The sequence below is a fragment of the Gadus chalcogrammus genome, chromosome 23 (genome assembly GCF_026213295.1).
Source record: "Gadus chalcogrammus isolate NIFS_2021 chromosome 23, NIFS_Gcha_1.0, whole genome shotgun sequence".
Lineage (NCBI taxonomy): Eukaryota > Metazoa > Chordata > Actinopteri > Gadiformes > Gadidae > Gadus > Gadus chalcogrammus.
In genome coordinates this window covers 1840770-1860226 of record NC_079434.1, presented here as the reverse complement: position 1 = coordinate 1860226, position 19457 = coordinate 1840770, and the positions used below count along the sequence as shown (strand labels likewise).

Genomic DNA, 19457 nt, shown 5'->3' with positions numbered 1-19457 from the left:
CTCCAGTCCAGGGCCGAGGGGTGGAGGGGGGCGAGGTGCCCCTCCTCCTGAGTCCTTCAAACAGACCTGCATGATCCGTCTCCGTGGCAGACATCACCTCATTTCCCTAACACCCCCCACGCCGAGGCTTCTGGTTCACTACGGCGGGCAGGGCCGTGGTCACATGACGCCCCCCTCCAGGACCAGCTGCCCTGCGTCCCACGGCTCCAGTGAAGCGGGGAGACACCCGCACGCCACCGGGGGGCTGTTCATTACAGCGGATCATCGTGTGTGTGTCTGTGTGTGTGTGTGCGTGTTTGAGTGTGTGTGTGTCTGTGTGTGTGTCAGACGGATGGCAAGCATAAGAGATTGGCGACCCCTCTGTATGTTGTACTTGCCATCTCACCCTCTCTACATGCTCTGCAGTCATTTTCTGGAGCTGGGGGAGCACTAGTCCCCAGCCCCCCCAAACCACCCTGAGTGAGAGCGCTAGGAGCCTAGGAACTGCATTGTCAGTTCCTAGCGTTCCTGTCACTTCACGCGCCACTGTGTCGGGTAATACTTTCTAGTCAGGTCTGATCAAATTTGCACATTTAATACATTCGTCATACGGCGCTGCACAGTTCCACAACCATTACTGTCAACATCCGGCCCCCTTCTTCTTCTACGCCTCTCTTGCTGAACTGCGTCTGTCAACATCTGGGATAATAGACCGGTAACAGCTCTCAAGTCTCACGCATTCGGCGTGAGACACACGCAATTCGGAAGAAGACGATGGGTGTGTCCCATATAGACGTCGTCATCGTCTTGCCGTCCCTCCCCGTTCTGTGATTGGTTCCCCATCTCAGGCGAAAATCGGATCCATGGAATCCAGGCTGCCTTGCAGCACGAAATGAAATCCCTCACAAGGCAGCCAGGCTATTTCGGAGGCGGGAAACGTTCAGAATTCTATTCATAAATTAACAGACGTGACTGTGACGTGAATTTTCTGGCTGGCTGAAATTTGAGAGGGGTTCTGGAAGTGTCCATGGTAAGATTTGTGTAACCAACGATGGAGAGGTATGATCAGTTAAGCATGACGAAGGAGAAGTGTATGGAAGTAAATCTGTGCCATAGGATTTTGAAAATAAAAAGCCATTGAATTCTAAGCACTGAATATTTATGCATTGAAATAACGTATCTGGATTTGAATTTCAACGTTATTAACGTCCCCACGTTGAAGTTTTTGACGTTGAAACTTTGATTTTGAAATTTTAACATTAAAAAATAAAGCTGAATAGGAGTTCAATTCAAATCCAAATACGTTATTTCAATGCTTAAATATTCAGTGCTTAGAGTTCAATGGCTTTTTATTTTCAAAATCCGACGGCACAGATTTACTTCCATAGAAGTGATGGTTTCCACCATAGGTTTCTACAGGAAAAAAATCTGTGTGGGGGTGGGGGAATCTAGAGCGGTTCTCCACATGAAGAAATATTCAGTTTCTATTGTCATACCAAATGGATATGTTCAACAAAAAAACAAGGAATTGAAAGCTATTTACAATATGCCTAGGCTACATTAATTTCCCCTGATGGAAGCAATGTTCCAGTTGGAATTCACCGGTACATCAAAACCACGTGTCTTCTTTAGATTTCAGTTCCCTTTATTTATTCACACAGTTCAGCAGCGGCATTCATTCAGAATCAGAGCCGACATTAAAGCTGCATTCAGGGCGACTATCAATACCCAGTCGAAAAATAGATTTACTATAAATGGTTTTGTATATAGCAGTCAGGAACATGGGCATAATTGTGGAAGTGCTGGGGTTAGAAAACAAAGTTGACGGGAATTAAAGTGCTGCACATCGACTGTACAAATGTAGATTATTCATCACAAGAATTTTAATTCAGAAATCGAATAGGCTAATGAACTCTAAATTGTGAGATAAAATTCAGCATTCTGATAATAAAGTCAGAATACTTGGATAAAATCCGAATTCCGATAATTAAATCCAGCATTAAAGATTCATTTAAGAAGGTTCTCACCAGTCATTTCCCGTCTGGTCGCGGTGTCAAGTTTTTTTTTTAAAGTAGTTCACTAGTCGTAGCGCGCAATCATTTGCAGTGTCAGAATTCTGAGGATTTAGTCAGCATTCAGATTTCTCAGAATTCTCTGACACTGCAAATTAAAGCGCTACTACTAGCGAACTACTTTCAGCGTGACTGGAGAGAACTTCCTTAAATTAACCTTTAATGCTAAATTTGCATGAACGCTATTGTGTGAATTAGTTTGGTTCTCTTTCATGGAAGCCGGAAGTGGGAGATTCCTTATTTTTTTTTACCATTATTGTTTTATTAACAAATTTCTCCTACAGGGGATTGATAAAGTTCTATCTAGACTATTGAACAGAAAGAAACACTTGGTCATACTTTACACACTTTACCACAGCATTGGCCTACTGAATGCCACAGATATAATTTCAGCATTGGACTGAATGCCACATAAATATATAATTATGTTTTTGCACGTCTGCAATGTTTAAAAGTTCAGGGTATAAAGTTCAAGCATATGCCTCTACTTGTATTGCTTAAAGGGGACCTATTATGCTTTTCGACTTTTATGACCTATAAACGTTGTTATAATGATTGACAGTCATGTTTAACCATTAACAAAAAACGATGTAGATTTTCGGGAAACTCTTCCTCTCATCTGGGCGCTTTCAGCATTCTCTGTCAACGCTCGGTTTCGTCCTTCTCCGCCCCCTCCTGCCAACCCAACTCTGTTGTGATTGGTTACCTTCCTTGAAGCGCGCGCGCGGGCAGATTTGACCAGGCATATGGGGGCGCGGCAGGAGTGCCTCTACGTAGATGATTTCCCGGAAATGTGAACAAGTGAATCGCAAACGTTGTCCCGAGTGTTTAGCGCTCTGCACAGCCACCCCAGACTGTCAGCAGGGAATACGTTGAAATGCATGCATGTCATTATTTGACACTTTAGTATGGTTGAACATGAGTATCAATCATTATAACAACGTTTATAGGTCATAAAAGTCGAAAAAGCATAGTAGGTCCCCTTTAAGCCAATAGTCTTTTGAGGCAGTGTTTTTTCTGAATATTAGTGTTAAGGGCCAATAATGCTTACTGTCATATGTTAGTTACCATGTCTGTGGACACATTTGTATGCAGTCACATGTAAATATAGAAAAACAAATTGACCTATGATGGTGTAGCCATGCATGTTGTTTTATTGTTAATACGTCAATTTGTTTTTTATTGAAAATACTTTGTATAGATGAATTATCCCCAAACATGTTATCGTAAAACCTTTGAAATAAACATGACTTAACATGGCAGATACCTGTGTATTGTTTATCATATGCGGTAAGAGTGTAACGTTTTCAACTCAGTTCCTTGGTAGAACCCATTTACAGTAAAATGAAACAACACTTTTCTTATCTATTGTTACTATTATATATTTTTTAATGTACGCATATATTAACTCGATAGTCGAGTATAGAGCTTGCCCAGAGCACCGCTAACAGCCCAAATGGCTTCCATGTTATTGGCTAGGGGCACAGCGAATGCGAATGCCAACAAATTGAACTTAACAATTCCCCCCTTGATACTTGCCTGTTTAAATCTGTTGGCGCCTCTATTATATTATTTACGGTAGCCGGTAATCGACTTGTGTGGACTTCCTGGAAAAATGGACCTACCGCTAAGGCACGGACTTGCAAAACAGTCTTTTTTTAATAAACTCGCGGTACGCTGAATAAGTTGTTGATGCTCCATTTTAGGTGTATCTAAGTTTTTTTGGTGTTCAATTCATGCTACTACAGAGGTTTGGTGGTATTTTGAGTGTAATATTATTGGTTCAAAAATGCAGATTTGGAAGCGTTCGCTGTGCCCCTAGCCAATAACATGGAAGCCATTTGGGCTGTTAGCGTTGCTCCGGGCAAGCTCTATACTAGATTATAGAGCAACGAAAAAAAGCATATGGAGGGCTTAATTTATGGGTCTTCATGCCGAAAAAGACCCTGGGTTCAATTTACGCCGGAATTACACTTCATAACCCTCATGGAGACACATCAGAATGTACTGCTGGTCAGACGGACCTCCACACGTCCAGACAGACTCTAGCGTTAAACTAAAGTTACGGCCACACTGAAAGCGTTACACGCGTTACTGTGCGTTCACACCAAACGCGTCGGGGCGACAGGATCCCATACAAGGTGAACGTATAGACGCGTATCGGGCGAATTTTTTCGCGAGAGAAAACCGGCGCAAGTTCTGATTTTTCGCGCCACACTTTTGCCGTGCACAGGCGAGCGCGTTCACGAGGAATTGTGGCGTGACAAATTCGCTTGAGTTGAAATATTTCAACTTTGAAGCGAATTTCGCGTGATGACAGCCAATCAGCGTTCAACAGTATGTGTAACGTAACAGCCAATCAGCGTTCAACCGTCAAATTCAGTGCAGTGCAGTCCGGGGTCAACTGCAGCATGGAGGAGAAAGTGATTGTTGCCGTTTGCGACTACCGGAGCTCTATATATAATAGTATATAATATAATATAATATATAATACCACGGCCAAAAGCTCTGTGCGCCTCCGAATGGCTGTAGCGCGGGGAGCCCTCAAAGGGATTGGGTTTCTCGGGGTTTGTTTTCTATGGTCTAGTGTGTTCCAACGGTTTATTAGGTAGGCCTATCTAATAAATCTCTGTCGAATCAATACTTCATTCACTGCCTCTTCCGTGGTCATTACAATATTATGAATAGACTGCGTCTGGTCCTCCGACGTCTCTCCCTCTTCCACAAAAGGTAAAGACATGTGGTGGTTATCTTGTTGTGGCGCGACAAATTCGACAAAACTTGCACAGCGACAGATATGATTTGTGGCGACGAAACTTCGGCGACAACGCGAAGGGGCAACAAATGTCGCGTTTGGTGTGAACGCACAGTAAAGGTGCGGGCACACTGAACGCGTTACGCGCGTTAGATTACGCACGTAACGCGCATAACCTTTTTTTTTGGGCATTTCCTCCCAGTGCAAATATGTTTACATTTGTTACAGAAAGCAGTGTTCTGAAATGGGATCAATTAATAGTTTTTAAACCTATGTTGTGAGTAATAGAGAAGAAGATATTTAAAATATTGCTGCAAGTGGCCTGTATGCATCGCCTTCACATGGTTTTGCAAAGCTGTACATGTCTTAAAGATATTGATGTGGATGGTTCCAACATTCTCATATATTCTCGTTTTTTACATTTCTCAGAGTGCAAATATGTTTTTGAATGAGTTTCTGAAAATTTTTGTTTTATGTAGTTATAATTTGTAAACCCATGTTGCAAATATAACAACCAAAAAAACATTTAAAATGTTGATGCATAATTGTGGACTATATGGAAATAGTAAAATTCCAGGTCTTCTGGAAATGTTTTTGGTCACTGTGTCATAATTCAGCTTAATTTTTTATATATTGTTGCTTAAGGCACACATTAACAAGAAAATGTCAAACTGGCACTGCATGTTGATAAGGTTGCTGACGTAGCATTAAAGAGGCCCAACTCTCTCAGAGACAGCTCCACACATCCACACACACGTAAAGTTAAATAATAGGAACGTTAGAGCGAAATATCTGTTGATAGACATTTTTCTCTCGTCCCTCGTTATATATTGTCATATCGCACAGCCCTAGGGGAAAACTATGCATCCCTTCTCCCTCCCTTCTTCCTTGCCTTCAGCATGCCTCAAATAAGGCCTTCTGCTCTAAAGGTGCAAAGTTTAACATTATAAGTTTGAAACATTCGAAAACTTAAGGCAATTTAAACAGTTTTGACGTTCTGTGAAAGACGTCTTTGGCTTGTGTTGCAGAGATATTTAATTAAGTTAGCAGCTAGCCAAGCTAGCCCCGGTCCTTCTGGTAATACCACTTTGTACCTCAAGAGGGCACCATCATTGCAGCCTCCAGCCTGCTTCAGTCTAACATGAGAGGATGAAGAAGATGTATTGTCTAACTCTTTGACCGTCTAAAGAAAAGAAAATTGGCCTTGCTTTCCACTGCTGGACAGCTCTCAGGGAGTGAAGGAATGAGGTAATGCTGAACTTACAACATTTCTTTTAGTGGGTAAAAGGTGTTAATGCTAACGTTGGCTGTTTAGCGATACCTTATGAATTGTAGAACGTAACTGAAAGTATGTTGCAGAGTTAGCAGTTTGTTGATACACCGATCACCTTTTCGTTTCAATACAAGATGGATAGACTAATTTGGCCAAATCGTACACATAGCACCTTTAAGGTCTAGCACCATCAGCATATACTTCTTGCCGTTTCGTCTTCATAATCATCAGCCCAGGTGGGCTGTATCCCTGCTCTCCATCCTCAACTCTCCCTTGTTCCGCAAGAGTGGCACGTTATTACCCCTCCATTAGCCTAAACAGGACGGAGGGGCCGGCGTGCGCTCAGGCCACAATCAGCTTGCCTGCATCACACTCTATCAGCAGCAGCCCTCCATAGGCCTTCCTCTGGTCTCCACTCGAGGGACGAGTTTGTTTTATGCAAACTCCATGACAAGACCCTGTCCTCCTTCCAGCTCACCTAGCTGACAGGATGAACTGAAGAGTGGAAGCTGACTGACCCTGCAGCTAAAGACGTCATTCCTACAAGCTGGCAACCAATCAAAGAACAACTATGTGTTTCTTTGTTCAATTTGCTACTACGCAGTCAGAAAACTAGAAACGTAACTCACGGTTCAATCAATGTTTTTTACACTGCAGAACCGAGGAATCCAAACGGCAGACCAAGAAGAACAAGGCCAGGGACTCTTCACTCTGGTTGGCTGCTATGGGAATACTGGTCAGGAAGAGGCCGGATAGTGTTTCAGGAAACGCTGCACTCTTTTGTCCGTCTACGAGCTCGAGTTCTCACCGGGAAACGGGTTCAAGTGCAGCAGGAGAATGGGTCAAGTGAGGCTCAGGTACGGGACCAGAAAGAGAGCAACAGGCTGAGGAACGGTTCACACACAAACCACTCTGTTTGAGTGTGAGCGTACGTAATGCATATGGGTGTTAATGTGTGTGTGTGTGTGTGTGTGTGTGTGTGTGTGTGTGTGCTCACCCCCGCTTAGCAGCCTCATCACCAGCCACAGCTCATCCTTCACTACGAACGAGGTGTAGTACGACACAATGTTGGGGTGGTGGCACTGGCTCATCGCCTGGATCTCTTTCTGTCAGGGACACACACACACACACACACACACAGAAAATGGTGATGGTGCACACACCTCCCTTATCGTGTTTAAACAGTTAAGACAGAAACGTGAACATTGACATTAGCTGCAGCTGCTTGTTCAATTCATGTGCATATGACAATGAACCAATATTACCATTTCAACCCCCACCCAACATAAGTGTGAACAATTTTCCATCCTTCCGTCTCGGGCCCCGGCCCCCGGCCCCATTCCCTCCCAAGCTGGGAGCACTCACTGGGCCTGGCACGGTAGACATAGGGCAGCCCTGCCAGTTTGGTGTTTCACATCAATTACATCAATGTAACATGCCAAACCAAGTCCATGCACTTTTTGTTTCCTGGAACAATACCCCTTCCCTAACACCAACCCAATAAAGGGGTTGTACCAATCTGGCCACACTCTGCAGCCATTGGTTACTCATGGTGATGGATCGGTAGTTTTGTATCAGTGCATATTCCTTTTTACCGATGGTTGGTTTTGGTTTTATTACAGTAGAACTGAACGCAATGGAATCATTGTAACGGCTGTTTGAAGACTGGGCCCATAGGAGGGGTCTGATAGAGTGAGTGTATAGTGATCAAAAGAGCAGCACTACTAGGGGATTATAGGGTACTCCATGTTCACTACATCAGATACTACCAAAATATAGTAGGTATGGAACAAACAATGTTAGTATAATGTATAGTGCAATATAACGTAATTATAACCATTCTGATTTGAACCCTTTAGTGAAGCCATGAAGGCCTCCCTCCAGAAGAGCCTGGATGAGGACCCCAGAGGGGCCAGTGCCTTGGGCCACACCTCTCCTCTGTCCAGCCTCGCTGCACAGCTGGGAGTGAGGTTGTGCTGGGGTCTGGAAAACAAAAACATCTCTCCACCTCCACGTCTTTAAGGACACGTAGGTGGAGAACAGGAATATACGCACAACAGGCACTCTCTTTTTTTACTTTCTGCCAAATATCTGCCTTCCAGTGCCTTGGGCGACGGGAGCCTGGCTGGGGGTTCAGCCCAGGAGGACTCCTGAAGACTTTAAGGCCGCTCTGTGTTTAGATTTCTATATCGTGGAAGGGTGTTTCTGAGTGTGTGTACCAGAATAATCCGGTAACCTGAGTCAAAGGTTGAAGTCAGTCAGCCTGCGTCAGAGGTATGACCAATCCTACTCCAATGAGCCGCTAACTGTTGTTTTGCAAACTTCAAGGAAGGTCATCCACACAAGCGCCCATACACAGTAGCCCAAAGCTCCAGTATTTACCAACATTGGCTTCCCGGAAAAGTTCTAATGGGGCCCGTCTCAAGTTGCAGGTTGCCTATTTTCAAACTTTGAACAGAACCCTGGATAAAGCAAAAGCTTTACTGCACTTTGTGGGTCTTCGATTTCAGCACCATTGTTTTGAATCTCGAACACCTCACTTAATCTTGGATAAGGTTGACTTGAACAATTTGTATCCAAGACAGGATTCAAAAGCAATCCTCTATCGCACCCTAAAAATGTAAACGGTCAGGGAATCCACCTAAACATCCAATACATTGAAAGACACCCTTTACAGTGAAAGACCCCTATTACAGTGAAAGACATCCATTACAGTGAAAGACACTTATTACACTGAAAGACACCTATTACAGTGCTTCTATTGCATTGTAAAAACGAAAACTTAAAATTGTTGGTCTCATTATGCTTTCTGATTAACATGAATATAAAACATTAAGTATTCATGTCAACTGTGCAATGCAATTTAGTCCAACCAACAATGTTGAGTTTTGGGTCAAGAGTTGGGCTCAGTGTAGTATCTTTGTTAGCAAGACACACGGGTTTAAGTCAGACTCTGTCTGAGGCTGGGCCAACTACGGTGCACATGCGCATTTCGACACTTTTCGACTACCCCCCGGGGAGTCTGGGTATTCGTGATGCCGGTTGGGAAAAAGGGGTTTATTGCCTTTTGTCAATTTGTTTCTGTTATGTTAAGTGGGGTTAACGGGTTTGGGGTCTTTATTGTTTGTGTGTTGTTTATTGTGTGTAGTGTTGCCGCCACCGTTACCGAGACTTGCATGTCCGTTGGTTGGATGTGCGGTGCGCTGTTTCTGGGTGTGTGGTAAATAAAGGCAGCTCTCGGGATCGTGCGGTGTATGAGGCACGAGAGTTGCGTCACCGTTTAACCTGGGCTCCCGTATCGTGCAGTACAAGTTTGACCATAATGTCGAACTTGTTCTGCACTTTGGTTTGCTGCATTTAGACAGCGATTCTCTGCTGCTGAACTGTTCTATTGCTGTCTGGCATTCAGAAATGTAAAATGGAAGTTTCCAATTATTAATTTTAATAAAGTGAACTTAAAACTAGTTTTGCATTCTTTGAAATGTTTTTTTTTTAAATAATATTAACCTTAATTTGAAATATTAAGTTAACAACCCTGACTTACTTTTTTGAGTTTTGTAAAATATAAAATCTTAGTTGGTATAACTAACTTTCAAGTTTGTCTAAAGAAGAAAAATGACATTTTGTTGACAAATTGATTGCAGTAAGTTGCCTTGCAATTTTGAGTTTTCTCAACTTTTTATTTTTTACAGTGTGGCTGAGGCCTAGTCTTCCTCATGCAAAGGCTGGCTCTGTAATAATAGTTGAGGCCCATCTAGCGATCTGCGCTCCAGATAAATACTAAGCTATGCTTTCTGTAGTCCAACAAAACAAACCACCTTTGTGAAGAGGATGAACCACATTGATAAAGGTGGGCTGGTCATCAAGGGGCACATCACAGGAATGTTAAGGGGCTATCTGCCATAATGGCTTGTCTTATCACAGTATGACGCAACAGCACCACACCGCTGCAGTGTCATCACTCTAGAGCCTGTACTGCCTACAGAGGAACACATCCTTATCAGTCATTACTAAGAGCCTGTACTGCCTACAGAAGAACACATCCTTTCTTTATTAGCTTTTTCCTTTTTTCTACGAGAACAAGAGACAGCCACACCTTGGCCCGGAGGAGATCGTGACATCATTGGCACCGCTTAAACATAATAAGAAAATAAGAAAAAGGAACAGGCCACTGGATCATAGAAAGGGTGGTGGAGGCGGATTGTTAGTGTTCCAATAAAACCAAGCCATAAGGTGGAGTACAACCAGTTTGGAAGCCACACAACGGTGACGGAGACCCAGAAGGAGTACTCCACCTGAGAATGCCTCACGCCATGAACAGTGTACCTGCATACATATTGAACGGATTTGAAACAGAGGAAAGGACTAGTCACCATAAAGGTTAATATGGTCACAGCACGCAAGAAACTTTAAGCAAATATACATTCAGAATACATTCAAGTCCTCTGTGGCTTTCATAAATAACTGCTTTGGGCCACATTTAATAAAATTCGTATCCCTATTCAGATTTTTCACACACACCATCAAAGGTCAGCCTTCTCCATATCTGAACCACCGCATATCAACTCTAAAGGCTGTGGAACTTCCTGGAGCGGAGGGCTGCCTCCCTGCCCGCTTAGGACTGCAGCGGGCAGGAGCGCAGGATGCTAGCCAAGGAGCTAACCTTCCCTGATGTGAGGGTCCGGGGCCATGTCCTCACATAACCACACAGACGCCACCGCATGAACCCACCAGCGCCAACGCCAGCCCCCTTCCCTTCTGGGCCGCGGCGACGGCGCTGGGATCACAGAGAGCCTTTTGTTGCAGGGATTAGGTCACTGTAAACCTACCCCTGTGACAAAGACACTGTAATGTCCTCATCGCTGAACACACTTGCATTACCTCCGACTGGGCTGTATGCGCGTGTGTGTGTGTGTGTGTGTGTGTGTGTGTGTGTGTGTGTGTGTGTGTGTGTGTGTGTGTGTGTGTGTGTGTGGTTTCCTCTATGCCTCAGTCACACTGTTGTTGTTTTAGCACAATAGCATGGAAGAAAATTCCAGAAAAGGGAAGAGTATGGTTTTCACTGATGGTACATGTCAGTCATTCTGCTGCCTCGCCGTCCTTATTGCGAAAACAAAATGCCTATTTGTATTCTTTAGCAAATTTTATATTTATTCTTCTCAGAGGTGGGGGTAAGTCACTCATGTGCAAGTCACAAGCAAGTCTCAAGTCATAACCTTCAAGTCTCAAGCAAGCTCCAAGTCACTGTGGTGAGAATCAAGCAAGTCACAAGTCAAGTCATTGCTCAGGTCAAGCAAGTCACAAGTCAAGTCATACAAAAATCTGATGATCTAACCCAGTTTCCACATTTAAAAATCGGTAAAGAGAGTGGTTCATAAGTTGAGTTTTATTTCAACATTAACAATAACAATGTCTTAACAATAACAATAAGTCAAACTATTCAAAACATTCCAAAACCATTATGTGAATAGTTTGAAAATGTTTTTATGATCATTACCTCCAACCTATGAACAGAATCAAATAGAACCTCTAGGTGGCTGTATGCGAGAACAGTTCAAGTCAATCACTCAATCTCCCTACATGTTGTAGGTTATTATTTGCAACACATGGCATCAGACATGAAAAAAATGAATATTTCAAAAGTAATATCACATACACATACTGTAGGAAGGGGAAATAGTAATACACAAGCCTGAAAGCTGGTAGCAATCTTGCTGTGCTGCCTCGCAACATACATCGACTTACAATGCATTGCATTTGCAAAAATGTTTATTTGACAGTACTTTGTCACTGAGTTCTGAAAGATGGGGTCACATTATCACCCCACCATGGCTGAACACAGGTTCAACAGGTGCACTTGATGCAGGGACTGCCATAACTCTTACCTCCACCTTGAACAAAGAGGGGAGGGTGCGCCTGTTCATGGCCCAAAACTGAAGGCAGCTCTGTCCATCACAAATGTCCAGGTAGTGGTTCAACTGAATTTGGGGACTGGAACTTGAACCCTCTTAATTTTTTTGCGGTATGCTGAGAACAGCCCAGTCTGACGCTCTGGCTCTGATGGTGTAATATTACTTGAAAATTACTTGAAATCCTTATCATAACCCACTTACAGCCACTGAGTTAGAAGTAGCCTACTGACATGAAAATTAAACAAGTTAATCATCTGTGGAACGGGCAGGGCTCGAAAAACTCCAGCCAATGATTTTCAGAACCACAGAGTGGCATTGGACAGTAAGTACGTCAATCAAACGGTCGTACTGCGCTCCCCCTCCCCCGCTCCCGCTCCCCGCGAGTGACCCCTTCGTGCGCGTGCACGTACTCAAAGCTCGTGACCCAGAGCAAGCTTCTGTTTGTTGTTATCCTGCGGTAGCTACTGGAGCTAGTTTACTAGCTAATCCACATTTGGACCTAGCACTAGAATACAACCCTAAACTCCAACCTAGCTAGCCTGGCTCACTCTCGCGCATCTGTGTTCGCGCTCGTGTGTGATTGCGCGTCCATGTACTTGGAATGGGTCAGAGTCAGCGTCAGAGTCAGCGTTGAAGGAGAGGGGGTAGGACCATTTGAGTTGTGTATTTTCAAAATCTGCTGGCGTATCGCAAATCACATATCCAACCTTTAAACTAACTTTAAAAAAGTCATTTCAAGTCATCTGTCTCAAGTCTAAGTCAAGTCTCAAGTCATGAAGACCAATCAAAGTCAAGTCGAGTCTTTTATCAGTGTTAGTCAAGCAAGTCTCAAGTCCTCAAATTTGCGACTCGAGTCTGACTCGAGTCAAGTCATGTGACTCGAGTCCCCCATGTCTAGCCGCCTAGAAAAACTTTAGCATATGCTGCTAATATGTTAGCAACATGTCCCATTTGTTGGGTTGTGTAAGAAGAGCACGTACTTCAACAGTGCATGACCTCATAGCGTCTCGAAACCCTCAAGCGCTACAGGCGTGAGTCCAGGCTGGAGGTCCAGCACCACCAAGTCTACAGGCGTGAGTCCAGGCTGGAGGTCCAGCACCACCAAGTCTACAGGGGTGAGTCTTGAGGTCCATCCCCACCAGGTCTACAGGTGTGAGTCTGGAGGTCCATCACCACCAGGTCTACAGGCGTGAGTCCAGGCTGGAGGTCCATTACCACCAGGTCTACAGGGGTGAGTCTGCAGGGCCGTCATCACCAGGTCTACAGGGGTGAGTCCAGGCTGGAGGTCCATCACCACCAGGTCTACAGGTGTGAGTCTGATGGTCCATCACCACCAGGTCTACAGGGGTGAGTCTGGTGGTCCATCACCACCAGGTCTACAGGTGTGAGTCTGCAAGGCCCTCATCACCAGGTCTACAGGATGGGGGACAATGGCTAGCTACCCGGACCGCTCACCAAACCTGTTCTGAATGAAGACTTGGCATGCCATGGTCCAAGGACAGGCCCTGACCTTCGACCCCTGCCCTACACAACCAGGGCCTCCAGAGGGAGGGGCTCCATACATCAACTGGGAGCATTGGGAATATTAGCCCCTCCCCCCCCCCTGGGCACCCGAGGGCCAGCTGCTGGGGCCCCTCGCTGTCACCACCACCCAACTAGCACCCTTCCAGTGTGGATGGAACCGACGTGAAGTGATGCACTCCCCGTACCACCAGGGTTCTCTTTAAAGAGCCCAGTGCCATTCATCATGGATTTATCTCTCCTCACCCCCCTGCACCATTCAGCAGTCTACCCTGCAACTAGCACTGGACCAGGACCCGGACCAGGAACAGGACTCCGACCCGGACCCGGACCAGGACCAGGACTTCGACCCGGACCAGGACCAGGACCAGGACTCCGACCCGGACCAGGGCTCCGACCCGGATCAGGGCCAGGAAAAGAAACCAGAACCAGGACCAGGACCCGGACTCCGACCAGGACCAGGGTGACATGGAGGCAGATCATGTGGGACTCGATTTGTCAAGTCAAATCAAATCAGCAGATTCCCCCTTACTTTAGAGGATCAGTTCAACATTCCTTGGATAGAGGAATTAGTGATTACAACAAGATAAATTGTAATTACTAATCTAGAGAAATGGTCAAATTAAAATAATTCGCAAAATGCTAAATTATCGGCCGAAATGCCAGCACATAGAGGAGGCAACAGGGAGCGGAATGAGGGCTGCTCTAGAACACATTTACTCTCATTCAGCTCTGCCGTTTCTCTCCTACTGGACTTCAAGAACCAGAGGCCCTCACACCTGGACCAGGCCTTCAGCGTACACACAGGTACACACAGGTAAATACCTACAAACACACATACCTACATACACACATAAAACACATGTATTTGACACACTACATTTCAATGCACTTTGTAGTGTTAAGCAGACACACAGAATTCAGAGACCGGTCATTGAGGTGCCAGGAGGGGTTAGGTAGCTTGCTCCAGGATGCCACACGGGTAGGCTGCTAAAACTTGAAGGTTACAACTCTCTAACCACTAACCAGAAACAAGGCAGGAGGTATGAAACCTCTTCCAAGGTTGTAAGCTCTGGGTCCCTTTAATGCCTCCTCAACATCTCACTGGTGGCTACACTGTTGGGGGGGGTGGGGGGGGGGAGAGAGTGAGAGTGTGAGAGAGAGACTGAGACTGAGGGTGAGAGTGAGAGTGAGAGTGAGAGTGAGAGTGAGAGAGAGAGAGAGAGAGAGTGAGAGTGAGAGTGAGAGAGAGAGAGAGAGAGAGATCCACAAGAAGGTAATCTTCTTGCGCCATGTGACCGACAACTCCAAGAATCCCAGATCGACATCCCCTGATTCAGCCTACGGAAAGAGGGGGTTAGGGAGGAGAGGCGGGGGGGCTGTGGAATTGTTTTGAAACTCAATTTTGTGGTGGGGGGAGGGAGGATATCAGTGACGGATCTCCCGGGGGTTTGGTTCAAACCCCACACAGAGGTCTCACTGAACAGCTGCCCTCCCATCAGTAACTCTAACAAACATGGAGGAGACCCAATGGAATGTGGCTTAGAGAGGAACGCTGAGAGGGCATCAATCAACCAATCAGGGGCCAGATTGAGGCGGCTGGTTTCCCCTGAGTCAGGACTGGGAGTCTGAGACCAGCTGTCAGGGGGGGTCACGGCGATCCAAAGACCAGAGACCCCCGACCTCCCTCACTGATGACACAGATGCACATCCCAGGACGCGACTCTCTCTCAGACACCAGAGAGGGTCAGACGGATCGGGCTTTGTGGTCTTAAACATCAGGACCACTAGTGTACCGCATGGAGGGGGGATGGGTGGAGGAGAGGAGAGGAGAGGAGGGGAAGGAGAGGAGAGGAGAGAGGGGAGGGGAGAGGAGGGAGAGTAGGAGAGGAGGGTAAGGAAGGGGTTGGAGGAGTGGGAGAGGGGAGGATGGGTGGAGGAGAAGAGAGGAGGGGAAGGAGAGGAGGGAAGGGAGGGGAGGAAAGGAGGGGAAGGAAGGGTATGGAGAAGAGGGAGGGGGGAATGAGTGGAGGAGGAGAGGAGGGGAAACGGGGGATGGGTGGACGAGAGGGAGAGGAGGGGAAAGGGGGGGGGGGGGCTGAGTGGAGGAGGAGAGGAGGGGAAAGGGGGGGGGGGGGGCTGAGTGGAGGAGAGGGAGAGGAGGGGAAGGGGAGAACACGTTTGAAGGACGGCTCACTAAACGTTTCCTGGCGCTGGGCCTCGGGCCTCCTGGGAGCAGCACGTAGGGTCAGAGGCCACTGGGGTCTGACCCACTGGAAAGAGGGGCGGGGGGGTCTGGGATAAGCCCGGTAATGAGAAGCAGAGGTGGACCTCGCTCTGTCCCTAAGCTGCTGATGAAGGCCATGCGGAGAGCAGTTAAGCCCCCACCCTGTTTGTGAACTCCAGCCCAGCAGCAAGGGGCCCCCTCTGGTCTGACTCCCCCTCTGGTCTGACTCCCCCTCTGGTCTGACTCCCCCTCTGGTCTGAGGGCCCTTCTGGTCTGACTCCCCCTCTGGTCTGACTCCCCCTCTGGTCTGAGGGCCCTTCTGGTCTGACTGCCCCTCTGGTCTGACTGCCCCTCTGGTCTGACTCCCCCTCTGGTCTGACTGCCCCTCTGGTCTGAGGGCCCTTCTGGTCTGACTGCCCCTCTGGTCTGACTGCCCCTCTGGTCTGACTGCCCCTCTGGTCTGACTCCCCCTCTGGTCTGACTGCCCCTCTGGTCTGACTCCCCCTCTGGTCTGAGGGCCCTTCTGGTCTGCGGGCCACGAACTCTGAACCTGTTACTGGGTGTATACTTCACAGGGGCGGGTTGTTGAGAAACACAAGACCTCCTCTGTAAGTATTCTGCATTCTGTACTCTAATTCAAGAGTCTCTAAGAAGCGTGTGTGCGTGTGCATTCTTACCAAGAGCTCGTCCATACTGGTCTGGCATTTCTCCAGGTTAATGCGTTTTATGGCCACCTTCTCCTTGCGAGGTAAACAGTACGCTGCCTGCACCACAGCCGTGGCTCCGCTGCCTGCAACACACAACCAGAGTCAACATGGGGGCCAAAACACATTTACTTTAGTGGTTTGAAACACACCTTCATGCGCAGTGTAGTAAAGCGGCAAGCGCTGACTTCTTCTTTGTATTTACATTCTATTCTGAATCTAAAAGACGATAGGACTTTCTTGTCCAACCCTATTGGCTCGGGTTTGGCAGTGAACAGATTCACGCGTTTCCTCTACAGTCTGCGTGGGTTTTTGGGTCAGAGCTCTGTGCCCTGCAGGGACCCAGCCGGACTCCAGAGAACACCCCAGAGGAGGGGTAAGAGGGGGGGGGGGAGAACCCCCGAGAGGACCTACTGGGTGAGGAGAGGGGGGGGGCCAGACCCCTCAGAGTACCTACTGGGTGAGGAGGTGGGGTGAGGAGTGGGGGGGGGCATAACCCCCCAGAGGACCTACTGGGTGAGGAGGTGGGAGAGGGGGGGCAGACCATGTTTTGGCTCGCTGAGGTCATGCATGGACTTCCTGTTAATGCTAGGGGAACCAAAAACGTGTGATTGTTTACTCAAAACTCGCACCACCACCCCCACACTTCCACCTCCTCCACCTCCTCTAGCTCCTCCACCATCTCCCCCTTACACTCTGCCTTTCTCCGCCCGGGCCTGTGGTCTGACCCAGGTATCTACAAAGTCCTCATTGTTCAGGGTCTGGATGGATCCAGGTGTACTGAGGTCGAGGACAGCATCATGGGTCTGTACAGAGAAACGGCCATTGAAAGATCTTGCTTTGGTTTTTAATTAAAATCCAACCCCACAATGTCCCCAAAGGACACAGTGACTTTCAGACGTTTTGAATCCTCTGCCCTACGGTGTCAGGTTGTATCTAGAAACTGTACCTTCCCCAAGACCTAGTACATGTAAAAAACACTACGCTATCTAATAATACAAATATAACATCCCCTCATAAATAGGAAAGACAGCAGACACAAAGCAACACTTACAGTACACATACAGTATAATAGCCCATCTATAGCCCTCGGGCTATAGATGCTATAGATGTTTCAGAGCTGAAGTAACATCTCACAGCAGCATGACATCCATTCTGTAATGCTCTGACCACAGCCCACCAACACTCCACTACCCCCCCACTACCCAACCACCACACTATGGGATGGGGACAGGGATGGAGGACTGAACTATTGCTCTCACACACACACACACACACACACACACACACACACACACACACACACACACACACACACACACACACACACACACACACACACACACACACACACACACACACACACAGTTTTAATTACTGTTAGTTAATTACCGTTTGATTACATATTATTGAGTGATTTCATGTGGTGATACTAGTTTAGCAGTCAGACTGAACAACAGCCCATGGCATTAAAATGTGGGTGAGACATCAGGGCAGAGCAAGTCTGTTATTTAGGTCTGTATAAATCAGAAGATATATCTGGTAGTTATTTGGGATCCATAGACATGTTGAGATCACGCACACTTCAGAATCAGCAGTGGCAGGACAGGCGAGATCATGGTGTGTGTATGTGCGTGTGCGTGTGCGTGTGTGTGTGTGTGTGTGTGATTGTGAGTGCGTGTGAGAGTGTGTGAGTGTGTCAGTGTGAGTGTGTGCGTGTGTGTAGGGGGGGGGGGCTCAGAAGGTACAGGAATAGCAGTTAGGTCAAGGGTCATATACATCGGGGAACACGGAGCCCCAGAATGAGTTCCATGTGGAGGCAGAGAACGTTCAGAGGAAGGTGAAGGTACCGCTGGTCTGACCTTGATGGAATATACAGACATGAGATCTAGGAGTTCTCAGGGAATATTTGATTAGAGCTTTGGCCCTCAACGAGTGTCCAGTGAAATATGTTAAGTTGATTAATTTATCTATATATATAATAACACACTGGGGACTACAGCATCGAACACTCTGGTTATGTCAGAGAACTTTTTACAAGCAGAGAACTTTTAAGTCTAAAGAGGGGATCAACCAGGAATTCTAGTTGATATGTTAACACACTCCAACAAACTATGAAGCCTTGCATTGCCACATCGACCAATGGGTCCCTCAGAGACAATATGCTCTCCCTAGCCTCCATGCCCCCAACAGGCATGCCCTGCATCAGGGAGGACCAGAAATTGAACCAAAAAAGTAAAATACAAAGCAGCAGGGCCCCCAAAGCAAGCGTTACCGTGGGCCTTCCCTTTGAAGTAACCTCCATCTAATCAACCAGTGGCCATGACACGCCACACAATGGCTGTATACCAAGCAGCCCCGCACAACACCCCTCCACCAGGGAGCCCTGGCAAACAGCCCTCTCCCTCTGCCACGCCTGTCAGGGAGCTCGGGCTCTGGGTGGCCTCCATGGATCAACAGCCACCCTCCTGGAGCCTCTCCCACCCCGAGACGGAGAGGCAAGGGGCTGAGTAGGGGTCAGACACCCCTGGACTTAGGGGTCAACCACCCCTGAACTTAGAGGTTAGACACCCCTGGAACTTAGGGGTTGGACACCCCTGGAACTAAGGGGGTTAGACACCCCTGGAACTAAGGGGGTTAGACACCCCTGGAACTAAGGGGGTTAGACACCCCTGGAACTAAGGGGGTTAGACACCCCTGGAACTAAGGGGGTTAGACACCCCTGGAACTTAGGGGTTAGATCTACCGTTTTGTTCACTATCAGATTAGTTGAATAGTCTGGATTTATATTGACCAACTAAACTGCAGTTGGTTTGTTACTAAGCAGATACAAGTAATTAAGGAAGAGAGAGGGAGGATATTTTGTACCTGACCGTTTGGATTCTGGCGTCGAGATTGAGTTAGTGCTAATACGTGTACGTAGCTTAATAACAGGCTAGTTACAGAATTTTGAATGCAATTGCAGAACGACATCGAACCTGTGTGTTATGCCAAAGCAAAAGGTCCACATTGCA

The 19457-nt window shown here is 46.9% G+C and overlaps 1 protein-coding gene across 2 annotated transcripts in view; it reads right to left on the bottom strand.

The window, feature by feature from the left end:
• Positions 1–19457, bottom strand: part of LOC130377145 (serine/threonine-protein kinase OSR1-like) — a 51395-nt gene that overhangs the window by 27588 nt on the left and 4350 nt on the right. For both annotated transcript variants that reach the window (XM_056584134.1, XM_056584136.1), the window contains exons 2-3: positions 16417–16529; positions 7077–7185 (exon numbers count right to left, since the gene is read on the bottom strand). In XM_056584134.1, the coding sequence (XP_056440109.1) occupies positions 7077–7185; positions 16417–16529 (222 nt within the window). The remainder of the gene's footprint in view (positions 1–7076; positions 7186–16416; positions 16530–19457) is intronic.